This window comes from Salmo salar, chromosome ssa15 (assembly GCF_905237065.1).
Source record: "Salmo salar chromosome ssa15, Ssal_v3.1, whole genome shotgun sequence".
NCBI classification, from domain to species: Eukaryota; Metazoa; Chordata; class Actinopteri; order Salmoniformes; family Salmonidae; genus Salmo; species Salmo salar.
Window position 1 is genome coordinate 71,888,205 of NC_059456.1, and position 14,380 is coordinate 71,902,584.

A 14,380-nucleotide genomic window follows, 5' to 3' on the forward strand; every position below is an offset into this window, starting at 1 on the left:
ATATGTGTCATTTTGCTTTATTCCAGAGGTATTGCTGAAGAATGATTCGAATAACAGATCATGTCACACAACTGCATGGCAATGTGCCAATTCAATCCGCCAGTGCGGTCAGTCCTGCAATGAAACACTCAGTCATAAAAACTGACAACTTGAGCAAAGAGAGAGTCAAAACCCAACCAAAATTATGTATGGGATCGTTTTCAACAAACCCTCTCAAAGTCTGCTAATAAATGTCTGTGGGGAATACGTCTTTGCCACTCTGGCTTTTTCAACAGTAATTGCATCTGCTTGGCAGATTATAGTTTGAATGACAAAATGGGCTATGAAAATGTCTTCCCTGAGTCGAATGCTTGTTTAAGCCTGTTTACTTACGGAGACCTTTGTGTTGAAATATTTGTGGGATGAGGAGTGCTGTCAAAAGACAATTGGTGGTGGTGAGAACATGATTCTTCATGTGATTTGGGAAAAGGTTCTAAGCTGAAAGAGATGCTCTGGCTGACAATGTGTGTAGGTCACAGTACTGTAGACTTTTTTGGAGGGCTACATCTTTTTCCATTGTGCTGTTAGTGTTAGCTATGTGATCTGACAAGGAAAAACCGGGGCTATAGCTATGTAACAACAACCGTTTATTGAAAGTTCGCAGAATTTTGTTAACCCTAGGTGCAAGGTTAGATGGTGGTGCAATTTAAGAATTTCCCATTCCCCTACTCCTTTAATTTTGTGACTAAACTGTGCAATCTGCATTCAGACCTGTGAAAGGCAGCAATACACAACACAGCATCTAGTCTGCCGGAAATTCACACAAAGAAGAAGAAGAACGATGGGAAATTCAGAGATGCATTTGCAACCTTGTGCTTGGCCATTTTTACATTGAACATTTCTAAAAAATAAGTTAAATTTTGTTGTTAAAATATAGGCCTATATTAAGTCTACCCAATGCATAAAGTTTGGGAAAGCCCATTGTTTTCGGGCTACAGCCGAAACATTTTCGGGGCTACAGTCTACACAATCATTTTGGCAACATGGAGAGGATTAGCCTACAAAGGAACATTGAAAATAAACTAAAACATAGTTTTTAGTTTTGGTGAGTCCTTGGTTTTTATCCATGAGGTGACAGGAAATGTTGGGAAGATGAGGACATTGTCATAAATGTTTCACAATAAAACTGGCCATAAATATACTTGAACTTACTTTTCAGAAAGCATTCTAAGATTGGGATGGATAACAGGCCTTCAGGATGAGCCAGCAAGTCAGCAACAGGTTGTAGGGGTTGTAGTGTAGCTCTCCCTCACTTCTTTCAATTTGAGAATAGACCTACACCAAATTAATTATATTTAATTACAACAAAAAATCCATGAAAAACTATAGACTGACAAACCAAATAAGTATGTGTAGCAGCCTAGAGGTAGGTAGGCCTGCAGTAAATGATGGTTTCTTCCCTCTTCTCACTGGCAGTGGCGGGAATGATGAAGAACTGTAGGCTACGTGTGTGCACTGTAGAGGCAATTCGGAGGATTTACCACTTTGACCAATCAGACCGTTGATAAAGAATCTGCAGCTCAGTGGAGTGTGCGAGGGTTTAGCTACATGAACCTTATCATCTTACCAACGAGATCGAGAATCCAAATTCACCGTGTGTCTGCCTTGATGTTCGTAAAACTTCACAGACCCCCTCTTGCACTGCGCAGTGGAACCCACCACACCAAAAGCTTGATTTATTGGCTATACTAAAACTAATTTCCTTCAATTCTACATAGTAATGATTTATGTTCACTACTTGGTGAATTGATTTTATAGCATGTTTAATCTATGCAAATAAATTATTAGAATTGATAGTTCACCTCTGTTTTCTTTTATTCTGTAATAGGTTAACCCCCCCCCCCCCACACACACACACACACACACACACACACACACACACACACACACACACACACACACACACACACACACACACACACACACACACACATGTCCCGGAACACCATACTTTTCTGTAAACAAATCTATGCACCAAGATGCCATAATAAAGCCATAATAAAAAAGCATTTTATGCAATTCTACGTAATTTACATGATAGAACAAATTAGCTGAATCTTACCATAAAAATGACTGAAATGAGTGGCTACTCTGACACTGACCAACTGAGATCAATCTGGTCTTGAATTCAAACAAACACGCATATTATACAATATATATATATATATATATATATATATATATACAGTACCAGTCAAATGTTTGGACACACCTACTCATTCAAGGGTTTTTGTAGAATAATATTGAAGACATCAAAAGTATGAAATAACACATATGGAATCATATAGTAACCAAGAAAGTGTTAAGCAAATCAAAATATATTTTATATTGAGATTCTTCAAAGTAGCCACCCTTTGCCTTGATGACAGCTTTGCATACTCTTGGCATTCTCTCAAACAGCTTCACCTGGAATGCTTTTCCAATAGTCTTGAAGGAGTTCCCACATATGCTGAGCACTTGTTGGCTGCTTTTCCTTCACTCTGCGGTCCAACTCATCCCCAACCATCTCAGTTGGGTTGAGGTCAGGTGATTGTGGAGGCCAGGTCAATGATACAGCACTCTATCACTCTCCTTCTTGGTCAAATAGCCCTTACACAGCCTGGAGGTGTGTTGGGTCATTGTCCTGTTGAAAAACAAATGATAGTCCCACTAGGCGCAAACCAGATGGGATGGCGTATCTCTGCAGAATGCTGTGGTGGCCATGCTGGTTAAGTGTGCCTTGAATTCTAAATAAAACACCAACAGTGTCACCAGCAAAGCACCCCCACAACATCACAACTCCTCCTCCATGCTTCACGGTAGGAACTACACATGCGGAGATCAACCATTCACCTACTCTGCGTCTCACAAAGACATGGCGTTTGGAAACAATAAACTCAAATTTGGACTCATCAGACCAAAGGACAAATTTCCACCGGTCTAATGTCCATTGCTCGTGTTTATTGGCCCAAGCAAGTCTCTTCTTCTTATTGGTGTCCTTTAGTAGTAGTTTCTTTGCAGCAATTCGACCATGAAGGCCTGATTCATCCAGTCTCTTCTGAACAGTTGATGTTGAGATGTGTCTGTTACTTGAACTCCTGTGAAGCATTTACTTGGGCTGCAAGTTCTGAGACTGGTAACTCTAATGAACTTATCCTCTGCAGCAGAGGTAACTCTGGGTCTTCATTTCCTGTTGGGGTCCTCCTGAGAGACAGTTTCATCATAGCGCTTGATCTTTTTTCTGACTGCACTTGAAGAAACTTTCAAAGTTCTTGAAATGTTCCACATTGACTGACCTTCATGTCTTAAAGTAATTATGGACTGTCGTTTCTCTTTGCTTATTTGAGCTGTTCTTGCCATAATATGGACTTGGTCTTTTACCAATAGGGCTATCCTCTGTATACTCCCCCCCCCCTTGTCACAACACAACTGATTGGCTCAAACGCATTAAGAAGGAAAGAAATTCCACAAATTAACTTTTAACAAGGCACACCTGTTAATTGAAATGCATTCCAGGTGACTACCTCGTGAATCTGGTTGAGAGAATGCCAAGAGTGTGCAAAGCTGTCATCAAGGCAAAGTGTGGCTACTTTGAAGAATCTCAAATATAAAATATATTTTGATTTGTTTAACACTTTATTGTTTACTACATGATTCCACATGTGTTATTTCATAGTTTTGATGTCTTCAATATTATTCTACAATGTAGAAAATAGTAAAAATAAAGAAACACACTGGAATGAGTACATGTGTCCAAACTTCAGCCCCGGTAAGCCCCTGCATAATTCTGGCCCTGGGTAGGCCTATATTGTAATGTGTTCAAGCTAATCAAATCACAGTTTATTTATGATAAAGGCCAAGCGTAAGCTACACAATACAATGAAATTCCTACTCGCAACTAAACCTCTCCTTGCAAACAGTGCTACATGTATTTATATTTACAGTAGGCTATAGCCTACAAATAGCTATACCACGTACTTGTAGGCCTATTAGGCTATTCTGCAAATTATTATTGTTTGTTCCTGAACTGGCCGAATGGCAGAGCTATCCTTCAGCACCCCAAGTTTTTTTTATAAGAAAAACATCTAAATAAAACATTATAAAAAGTACATTTGAATGACACTAAGTGGCAGTGTGTCACAAAAAGAGCCGTGTTGAATAGACCAAACTGCAGCGGGAATATGGATGCTCATGTTTTAATTCAAAAAAGGAGTAACGCATCCACTGGAAAACAATATACACGACAGGAACAGTTTTGCAGGCACACAACACGCAGTGCAAAAACAACTACCCACGAAAACCAAACAAACACACACCTACTTATGGGACTCCCAATCAGAGGCAACTAGAAACACCTGCCTCCAATTGAGAGTCCAGCACCCAAAACTACACATAGAAAAACAAACCTAGAACCTATACCAAACTAATACACCCCACTACACCACACACAAAACCCCATAATACAAAACAAATATACCTCTGCCACGTCCTGACCAAATATAATAGAAATAATACCTAAATATTGGTCAGGACGTGACATTCCCCCCTAAAGGTGCAGACCCCGGAATGCACCTTAAAAGAAAACAAAAAATCCCCATTACCCCAACAAAACCAAAAAGCAATACCCCTAAACAATAAGGGAGGGAAGGGAGGGTGGCTGCCGTCAACGACGGCACTGTGCTACACCCTCCCTCCCCAACCCACCTATCCTGGAGGTGGCTCCGGTGCAGGACGTGGACCCTGCTCCACCTCGGCGTCGCCCACTTCGGTGGAGCCGATAGCTGCGCCAGGCAGACGGACCCCTCGGGCTGGGCCGGAGGACAGGAGGGCCCCTCGGGCTGGGCCGGGGACAGGAGGGCCCCTCGGGCTGCGCCGGGGGACAGGAGGGCCCCTCGGGCTGCGCCGGGGGACAGGAGGGCCCCTCGGGCTGCGCCCGGGGGACAGGAGGGCCCCTCGGGCTGGGCCGGGGACAGGCTGGCCCCTCGGGACGGTCAGGGCAGTCTGGCCACTCGGGACGGTCAGGGCAGTCTGGCCACTCGGGACGGTCAGGGCAGTCTGGCCACTCGGGACGGTCAGGGCAGTCTGGCCACTCGGGACGGTCAGGGCAGTCTGGCCACTCGGGACGGTCAGGGCAGTCTGGCCACTCGGGACGGTCAGGGCAGTCTGGCCACCCCGGCAGTTCAGCGCAGTCTGGCCACCCCGGCAGTTCAGCGCAGTCTGGCCACCCCGGCAGTTCAGCGCAGTCTGGCCACCCCGGCAGTTCAGCGCAGTCTGGCCACCCCGGCAGTTCAGCGCAGTCTGGCCACCCCGGCAGTTCAGCGCAGTCTGGCCACTCCGGCAGTTCAGCGCAGTCTGGCCACCCCGGCAGTTCAGCGCAGTCTGGCCACCCCGGCAGTTCAGCGCAGTCTGGCGACTGTTGACTGGCGGGCAGCTCTGGTGACGACTGTTGACTGGCGGGCAGCTCTGGTGACGACTGTTGACTGGCGGGCAGCTCTGGTGACGACTGTTGACTGGCGGGCAGCTCTGGTGACGACTGTTGACTGGCGGGCAGCTCTGGTGACGACTGTTGACTGGCGGGCAGCTCTGGTGACGACTGTTGACTGGCGGGCAGCTCTGGTGACGACTGTTGACTGGCGGGCAGCTCTGGTGACGACTGTTGACTGGCGGGCAGCTCTGGTGACGACTGTTGACTGGCGGGCAGCTCTGGTGACGACTGTTGACTGGCGGGCAGCTCTGGCGACGACTGTTGACTGGCGGGCAGCTCTGGCGACTGTTGACTGGCGAGGCTGGGTTGACACACTAGACTCCTGATGCGTGGGGCTGGTATAGGACGTGCCAGCCTGGAGACACGCACCTCCATGCTAGTGCGTCTGGCGGGAAACACCGGACCGAAAGGGCGCACTGGCGGTCTTGAGCGCAGGGTTGGCATCACCCCTTCCGGCTCGATGCCTACTTCGCCCTGGCACATGCGGGCGCTGGTACCTTGCCTACCGGCCTGAAAATCCCAGGCCTCACCACAGCTCCAACCCCAAAGCACGGGACCTGTCCAGTCTGCCCTACAAGGGTACGGGGAGCTGGCCTGGGGCTGTAATCTCGCCCCGCCAAATAGCCCTTGTGCCCCCCCTAAAAAATTATTGGGGCTGCCTCCAACATTCCTCCCTCACTTGCCTCTGTCCTCTTCTCCGCTGCTTGGTCCTTTGGTGGTGGGTAGTTCTGTCACAAAAAGAGCCGTGTTGAATAGACCAAACTGCAGCGGGAATATGGATGCTCATGTTTTAATTCAAAAAAGGAGTAACGCATCCACTGGAAAACAATATACACGACAGGAACAGTTTTGCAGGCACACAACACGCAGTGCAAAAACAACTACCCACGAAAACCAAACAAACACACACCTACTTATGGGACTCCCAATCAGAGGCAACTAGAAACACCTGCCTCCAATTGAGAGTCCAGCACCCAAAACTACACATAGAAAAACAAACCTAGAACCTATACCAAACTAATACACCCCACTACACCACACACAAAACCCCATAATACAAAACAAATATACCTCTGCCACGTCCTGACCAAATATAATAGAAATAATACCTAAATATTGGTCAGGACGTGACACAGTGTTTTTACAACTAATGCCGGTTTGCCTGAGGCTGATGCCGTGCAGGTGTTTGTTCACATGCATATATACACACTCTCATTCAAATAAACACATACAAGAACACACACATACATGTAATAGTGCCAGACATGCACACAAACATATACAGTTATGATTTTAGTTGTCCTTGGTGTCCATTGTTTTAAATGTATTATTTATTTTTTTTTTTTGCATTGTTGTTTGCTGTTTTCTTCTGTCTTTTCATTTTTTCTCTTTAGTTCATTCTCTTGGTTGTTGGTGCATTGGGGGGTTCTTGGGAGGTGGGGAATGGAATTAATTGTATTTATTTATTCATTTTCTTCCTGGGGGGTGCTGTGGGAGGGGTCTCGAATGGTTGAGGGAGGGACAGCTATTGGGGAACTGTGGGGGGATCTTGGAGGGTTCGGGTTCACGTTTTTTGGCCTGGTGGTAGATCGGTCAACATGCCCTTGAGCAGGGCATTGACCCTGGATGCTTCTGTGTGCCTCTCTGAATGGGAATCTGTTGGATGACTGGTATGATGACTGGTAGTTATTGAGCGGCTTCACTGCAAGTATATTGTACGCTTCGAATATTCAATAACTAATTAATAAAAAAACATTATTGCTTGATCCTGGCGCTGTCCTTTCAGCACCACTAAGGAAGGGCGTTCCCATCTCTTAAAATAACACTAATCTAGATCTGTTGCCTACACCTAATAGTCCTACTCATCACTTACTATTATTAGTATTACACTCTAAAAATCAGGGGTTCAACAAGGGTTCTTCTAAGATCCTCAAAGTTATCGAAGCACCTTACAGTTCTTGGCACTGAAAATGCCCCCCAAAATGTTCTTCCAAGAACCCAATAGGATGTGGGGTTCATTGAGGAACCTCCTCAGCTGGTGGGGGTTCTTGCAGGAACCTAACTGCCCAACACACTCTTGGGCTCCCGAGTGGCGCAACGGTCTAAGGCACTGCATCTCAGTGCTAGAGGCGTCAATACAGACACGCTGGTTTGAATCCAGGCTGTATCACAACCGGAAGTGATTGGGAGTCCCATAGGGCGGCGCACAATTGGCCCAGCGTCGTCCGGGTTTGGCCAGTGTAGGCAGTCATTGTAAATAAGAATTTGTTCTTAACTGACTTGCCTAGTTAAAAAAAGGTTAAATAAAATAAATAAAACTGAAACATTTGGATTTGAATTTCAAAGGACAGTAGGTGCACGCACTGAAAAATGTAAAGATCTCCACAATGTAAGGTAAGGTTTGTCCCTTGTATGATCTAAATTGATATTGTTTTACAATGATACCATCTATCTTTTCATATTTCTGCAAATCTTTATAAAACAGAAAATGGACACAAAGTCAATCGATATCAAATCAACAGAGGTAAGAATATGTACACTCTAATGAGGGGTTTAACAAGGGTTCTTCTAATATCCTGAAAGTCCTTCGAAGAACCTTACGGTTCTTGGCACTGAAGTTATTCCAAGAACCCATTAAGAGGTGGGGTTCATCGAGGAACCTCCTTAGTTGGTGGGGATTCGAAGAACATATAGGGGTTCTCCCACAGTTTCAATTTGAAGAACCCCTAAAGGATACTCCAGGAACCTTTCATTTTTAGTGTAGGCTACAAGAATATGTTGAAGGCTAGCTGTATTGGGTGCAGATGACTGAACTGGTCTCTTTTGTTTCTGTGTCTGCAGGTATACAGACAAGGAGGCATAAAAAGGTATGTCAATTGGTATTCTTATTACATATTCGTATAGCCTACATATTCTTTGATTGATATCCATTGAATTATGTCCATTTTCTGATTTACAAAGATTTGCACAAATATGAAAAGATAAATGGTATCATCGTAAAACAATATCAATTTTGATCATACAAGGGACAAACCTTACCTTAAATTGAGGAGCTCTTAACATTTTTCAGTTAAGTGCCAGCACCTGCTGTCCTTTCAAATTCAAATCCAAATATTTCAGTTGGGCAGTTAGGTTTCTGCAAGAACCCCACCAACTAAGGAAGTTTCCTCGATGAACCCCACCTCCTATGGGGTTCTTGGAAGAACTTTTTGGGTGCCATTTTCAGTGCCAAGGACCGTAAGGTTCTTCGAAGAACTTTGAGGGTCTTAGAAGAACCCTTGTTGAACCCCTAATTTTTAGAGTGTGATGTTGACATTTTAATTGTGAAGAGGCTACTTTTTAGATTTATAGAAACATCAGGGAAGGGCACAAGAAATCCGAGGGAAAACATGGAACAAATCTCTACAAATATCCTCTGTTGGAGAGCACATCGCAAGCCTGTCATTTTCCAGGAATAGATTGACGGATAGTCTACTTAAAATTACAGCTTTTGAAGAGTGGAAATATACGCAGTGTCTATTCCTAACTGGGAGCTGTAAAAAAAAAAACTCACACATGGTAGCATTTACAAATGTTGATCATGGCAAATATTTAACAAGATCCATAATGGTATCGCTTAGGCTTACTTTATTCCCAGTTCTGGACTGTTTCTGTTGGTTTGTTTATTAGGGATAGGTCTTACCTACCCAATGTTTTTGTTTTGTTATTTGATTATTTCATAGTTTAGGCTAGGCTACACACAATGTAGGCCGAGACTACTTTCAATGTTTAGTGTAGGCTACTTGGCCATCACTTGCCTCAAAGCAATTCCCCCTTTGGTTTTACGCTTGTTCAGCGGACGCACCATTTCTCCGAAGGGTGGCGTTTTACACCACTTTCGGCATCCTTCCTGAAACCGCAGGTCCCTTCACCAGTCGTATCAGCAATTCAGATTGCATGCAAATCCGAAGCGTCATTCAAAAAGAATCGAGTGTGAGAGGGGGGGGTGAAGTGTAGCGCATTCCTTGAGAGAGAATCCAACCCTTTTCTTCTCTCTCAGCCGGCTTGCAGCGAGGCAGCTCAGGTCGCGCACTCAGCAGACGCATGAGATTTGTCTGACATTGAGAGAGCTTTGTGGTCGGTAAGGAAGTTAGGAGAAGGCTTATTCACCTAAATAGCGAGTATTGTTGCGAAAACAATTTCTAAGCTACTTTGTGTCGCAGAAGAATTTATTTAGTCTGTTACCCGTTTTCGTGACCATGGTTTCACAACGGAGACCAACTCACTTGTACGGGTGGGCATTGACGATAGTCGCCGTTTTCTGTCAACGGTGTCACGGAAGTTGTCCGGAGAAAGACTTGGAGAAAAGGGAAGAGGAGGCGAACGTAGTTTTGACTGGTACCGTTGAAGAAATCATGAACATGGACCCAGTGCACAATACATACTCTTGCAAGGTAAGCCTGACTATCCTGACTTGAGTGGATAGATTTATGTTGAATGAGGTTGTTGTTGAATCTTGATCCGTAGGCTACAAAGTAACCATAGTCTTGTCGAAAACGTTACAAAGTATTCAATGTTTCTGTTTCGGAAAGTAGGATACATGTAAGCCTAACTCCAAAGTGACACCTGTCAAATCATAGCCTATCACTATAACATGCCATCCCACTTTTCTTCCAAAGCCAACGGTGGCCATTTGAATCAGTGCAGCAGCAGTCTTGGTGGGCCTTCTCATACAGTAGTTGAACAAAAAAGTAATAACAATCTCAACCTTTTCAACAAAGTGTTAACTATTTATTACATAATTATAGGCTAATAAACCCCCTTTGATTCCTAAGGGAAGCTCACGTGAACGATATATATATATATCGTACAAAAAATATACAAAAATATATATATATACAAAAACTATAGTGATGTACATAATTGAGCTATATATAAGACGTTACATTTGTTGTTCTTCAGAAGCTTGTTTTTTTATTTATTTACAGGCATGAGGTTGTATTTGACAATTGCCTTGTCATAGTGCACAACACTAAAGATCCATATCCTATGCGTTCCTTTAAACTTTTTAACCATCTACCCATAAAATATATAGCTACTAGGCCTACTACTCAGTCACGTAATCATCACAAACATGCTGTGAACCACCTGCCATGCAAACCAGTAGTCTAGCACTGGCCCGTGACCAACCTTGTTACTACAGTGCAGGTAGACGAACTGCAAACCGCATCCATTTGTATATTTATTTAACCAGGCAAGTCAGTTTAGAACATGTTGTTATTTAGAAATACGGCCTATCCCGGCTAAACCCTCCCAAAACCCGTGCGCCGCCCTATGGGACTCCCGATCACGGTCGGTTGTGATACAGCCCGGGATCGAACCAGGGTCTGTAGTGACGCCTCTAGCACTGAGATGCAATGCCTTAGACCGCTGCGCCACTCGGGAGCCCTATAGTCAGTGGTCCATTTGTTTGATGATGAAAACGGTATGCATCTCTCTGTGAGCAATAAGCTACCTTTTTTAGAGAACATGACAAACCAATACATCTGTAGGATGAAGAAAATAATACAACTTTATTGTCCATTGTCAAATTGACATTCATCTTTTGGCGTCTTATGTTATTCCTAACTTCCCGGACACCACACACAAGAGGCTGAAAGCAGCACAGGGTCAGATACAGAGCAGTGCTCTGGATAAGAGCGTCTGCTAAATGACGTAAATGTAAATGTAAATGTGCCCCTTTAGCAGATTAGGGGTTACGTTCCTTGCTCAAGGGTACACAGACAGTAGGTTGCACCTGAGATTCTGATACCAGCAATCCTCCGGTTGCGTTCCATTTAGTAATGTATAGTGTTGGCAGATAAAGAAATATTCCATTTAAGATTAAAAGGGCTGCAAATAAACACAGTTATTCTAATGTAGCCTAATGTGGAGGGATATACAATAGCATATTCATACACTTGTGAAATCCATGACCGTAGTCCTCACAGAACCCCATCCAGCAATTAACAACACTCCTTCATCAAGTCATTGATGAAATTCCTTTTGTCATTCATTGTTAAACCATTGGACCTTCTATTAAAACTGAGCTACACCAATCTAATCTCTGTCAAAATAAACCAGACGTAAACCAGTGGCAGTCCGTTCTCGCCGAGCTCAGAAACCTTCTGGTTGTTCTAAGGTCCGTTGTCTCATGAGTTGGGATGTAGAGGGAGTAGATTAGAGGTGTCACGTTTTTGGATTGGAACCACTTACCACCAAATGAGACCGGCCCAAATGGAATCCTGTCCCATGAATATGAAATGTCTTCTGTTGCGAATACGGTTATGGTTGAGCAGATACAGTCCAGGAAAGTATGTATTTCTTCAACCATGGTATACTGATGTATACAATTTTGGCCCTTTAAAGTTTTATTAAAATAAGTGGTTGGCAGAAAAAGTGCTTGGATACATATAAACATGAAATATCTGGAGACCTGACTTAAATCTGTTTGTTAAACTACAATTGTTGTAAAATACTTTTGATATTAAATATATTTGCTTAAAGGTAGACTGCAAAATTACATAATCATAAACAACAGGGCAACTTTCCACTTGCATACATCATATCCTATTTATGATGATGTCACCTTGCTCAGTCTACCTTTAACTTGAAGTTACAGCCTGCATGTGAGGAGCCTCAGTAAAGAGCTAAAGTGTATTTTTCCATGGCCTTGATAAAGGTGAGGGTATGGCGGTACCTGAAAGGCAAGACCATGGTCAACGGCGAGGTTCTTCTGGACGGCGGCAACAAGGTGATGATCGGCGGCTTCGGGGACCCTGTGATATGCGACAACCAGGTTGCCACTGGCGACACACGCATTTTCTTTGTCAACCTGGCCCCGGAGTACATGTGGCCGGCACATAAGAACGAGCTGATGCTCAACTCCAGCCTGATGAGGATTACACTGCGCAACCTGGAGGAGGTGGAGCACTGTGTGGACGGTAAGTCGCCATTGTGTTGTCTCTCTCTCTCTCTCTCTCTCTCTCTCTCTCTCTCTCTCTCTCTCTCTCTCTCTCTCTCTCTCTGTCTGTCTGTCTGTTTTTCAGTCTCAACAGGACTGTATGGAATAGTCACCCCCCTCTCTGTTTAGGTATCCCTTATTAGGGATGTACGGACCGGTTTGGGTTTTTGCTTTATCTTACCTAATGGTATTTCAATGTTTTTTTAAAAAAATGTAATAACTGAGTGTTGAAACTCGAAAAATGATGTCAATCGTCCGTTCTTACCGCCATTAAGCCTTATATGCATGCAAGAGCTTCAGGTGCACACGTACTTTTGTGCCATGAATTCTGCCTGTGATGCAGTGCCAAAAGCACCTTAATAATCAGCACAAAGTGCTGCTCGTAAGAACTGTCATTGAATCCATTGAAAATACAGTACATGGTCATAAACCAGGTTTCATTCCAACCTTTTTACGCGAGTAAAGTGCATGCCGGATAAAAAATGTCATGAAAGGCCTGATGGAAATTTTTCGGTAAACTTTCCAAGTATCGACAAAACAAAATATGTTAGACAAAGTGGGATCTTTTTCTGTCGGTAAAATTAATTATGTGGAAAATTCCAGTGGAAAAGCTTTTATGTGCGAATATTGATATAATTACCATCATATTGAAGGTAACTTGGAGTCACGCGGTGACGTGTGGTACTCCTACTATGACTCATCGGGAAAGCATGCAGTTTATTAGGTTACAGATTAAATAAATTAACTTTACAGGGTGGTGAAAGTGCAAGGTGATAAGCTTGATGCTCCTTTCCAATAAATATGAAGGGTCTTATTCCAGTGACATGATAATCGATGCTTGGCTGCCGTTTGACAAGTAAAAATAATCTCGCTCTTTTTCCCATTATAATAATCTCATCATATAGGCTATGTGTGCGCTCTAGCCAACAGCGTGCAGATAACGCTGTTGGCTAGAGTGCACATGCCTATACCAGTGTTCACACTCGCTACATAATGGAGAACAAAAAATTGTGAGAAAACCATTAATAGAGTTGAAAACATCTCTGGTGGGAAAATGTACATTGTTTTTATGCAGATTTTAGAATATAGAATATTGGATGGAAATCTAGCTATAGAGGATAATCATTATTCTGATAAAGGAAAAGTGACCTTTTCACAAAATAGAGGCATACACAGACAAAAAAAATGTGGAAAGGATAACAAATGAGGATTTTTTTGGGGGGTGAAGTTTGATTGTTTTATACTAAGGTTGGGTGTAATCCAGATTTTTATATTGTCATAACGTCCTTCATACGTCCCAGGATTTACGGTATTATCAGCTTAGAACACAAGGGGGCGCCAAAAACGCTACAAAAAAAGGACATTGGGGGTCTAACAAAATTAGCATTACATTAACATTTACGTCATTTAGCAGACGCTCTTATCCAGAGCGACTTACAGTAGTGAATGCATACATTTCATACAATTTCATACATTTTTTATCTGTGCTGGCCCCCCGTGGGAATCGAACCCACAACCCTGGTGTTGCAAACACCATGCTCTACCAACTGAGCTACAGGGAAGGCTAGCACAAGTAATAGCGAATTTCCATGGAGGTTGCTAGCTAAATATGCTAACGAGCGCAAAGAATGGCAATCCAGCTCATAAAGTTAAACATATAGGAGCTACCGAATGACATTTTTGGTGAGTTTGGATATTTAAAAGCGAATGTGCACGAGAGACTGTGGAAATGAACAAAGTCTTGACACAAGCTTTTCTGAAGGAAAACCAGTACTGGCACTGGAGCAGCATGTGTACATGCTATGTCTGTGAGGACTCTGCAGTCGTTAGGGCAATGGGCTTGACTACTCAGAGAAGATGGGAGCGGAGCAGACTGGCCAAGAACGGAGAGGAGA

General features: G+C 43.5%; 1 protein-coding gene across 5 annotated transcripts in view; it reads left to right on the top strand.

The window, feature by feature from the left end:
* Nucleotides 1-9,507: 9,507 nt before the first annotated feature.
* Nucleotides 9,508-14,380, top strand: part of agrn (agrin) — a 258,540-nt gene continuing 253,667 nt past the window's right edge. For 4 of the 5 annotated variants that reach the window (XM_014146119.2, XM_014146121.2, XM_014146122.2 and 1 more), the window contains exons 1-2: nt 9,511-9,936; nt 12,204-12,465. In XM_014146119.2, coding sequence (XP_014001594.1) covers nt 9,742-9,936; nt 12,204-12,465 — 457 coding nt within the window. In that variant the 5' untranslated portion in view covers nt 9,511-9,741. Of the gene's footprint in view, nt 9,937-12,203; nt 12,466-14,380 lie in introns of all 5 variants that reach the window. The other variant, XM_014146124.2, reaches the window with a different exon arrangement.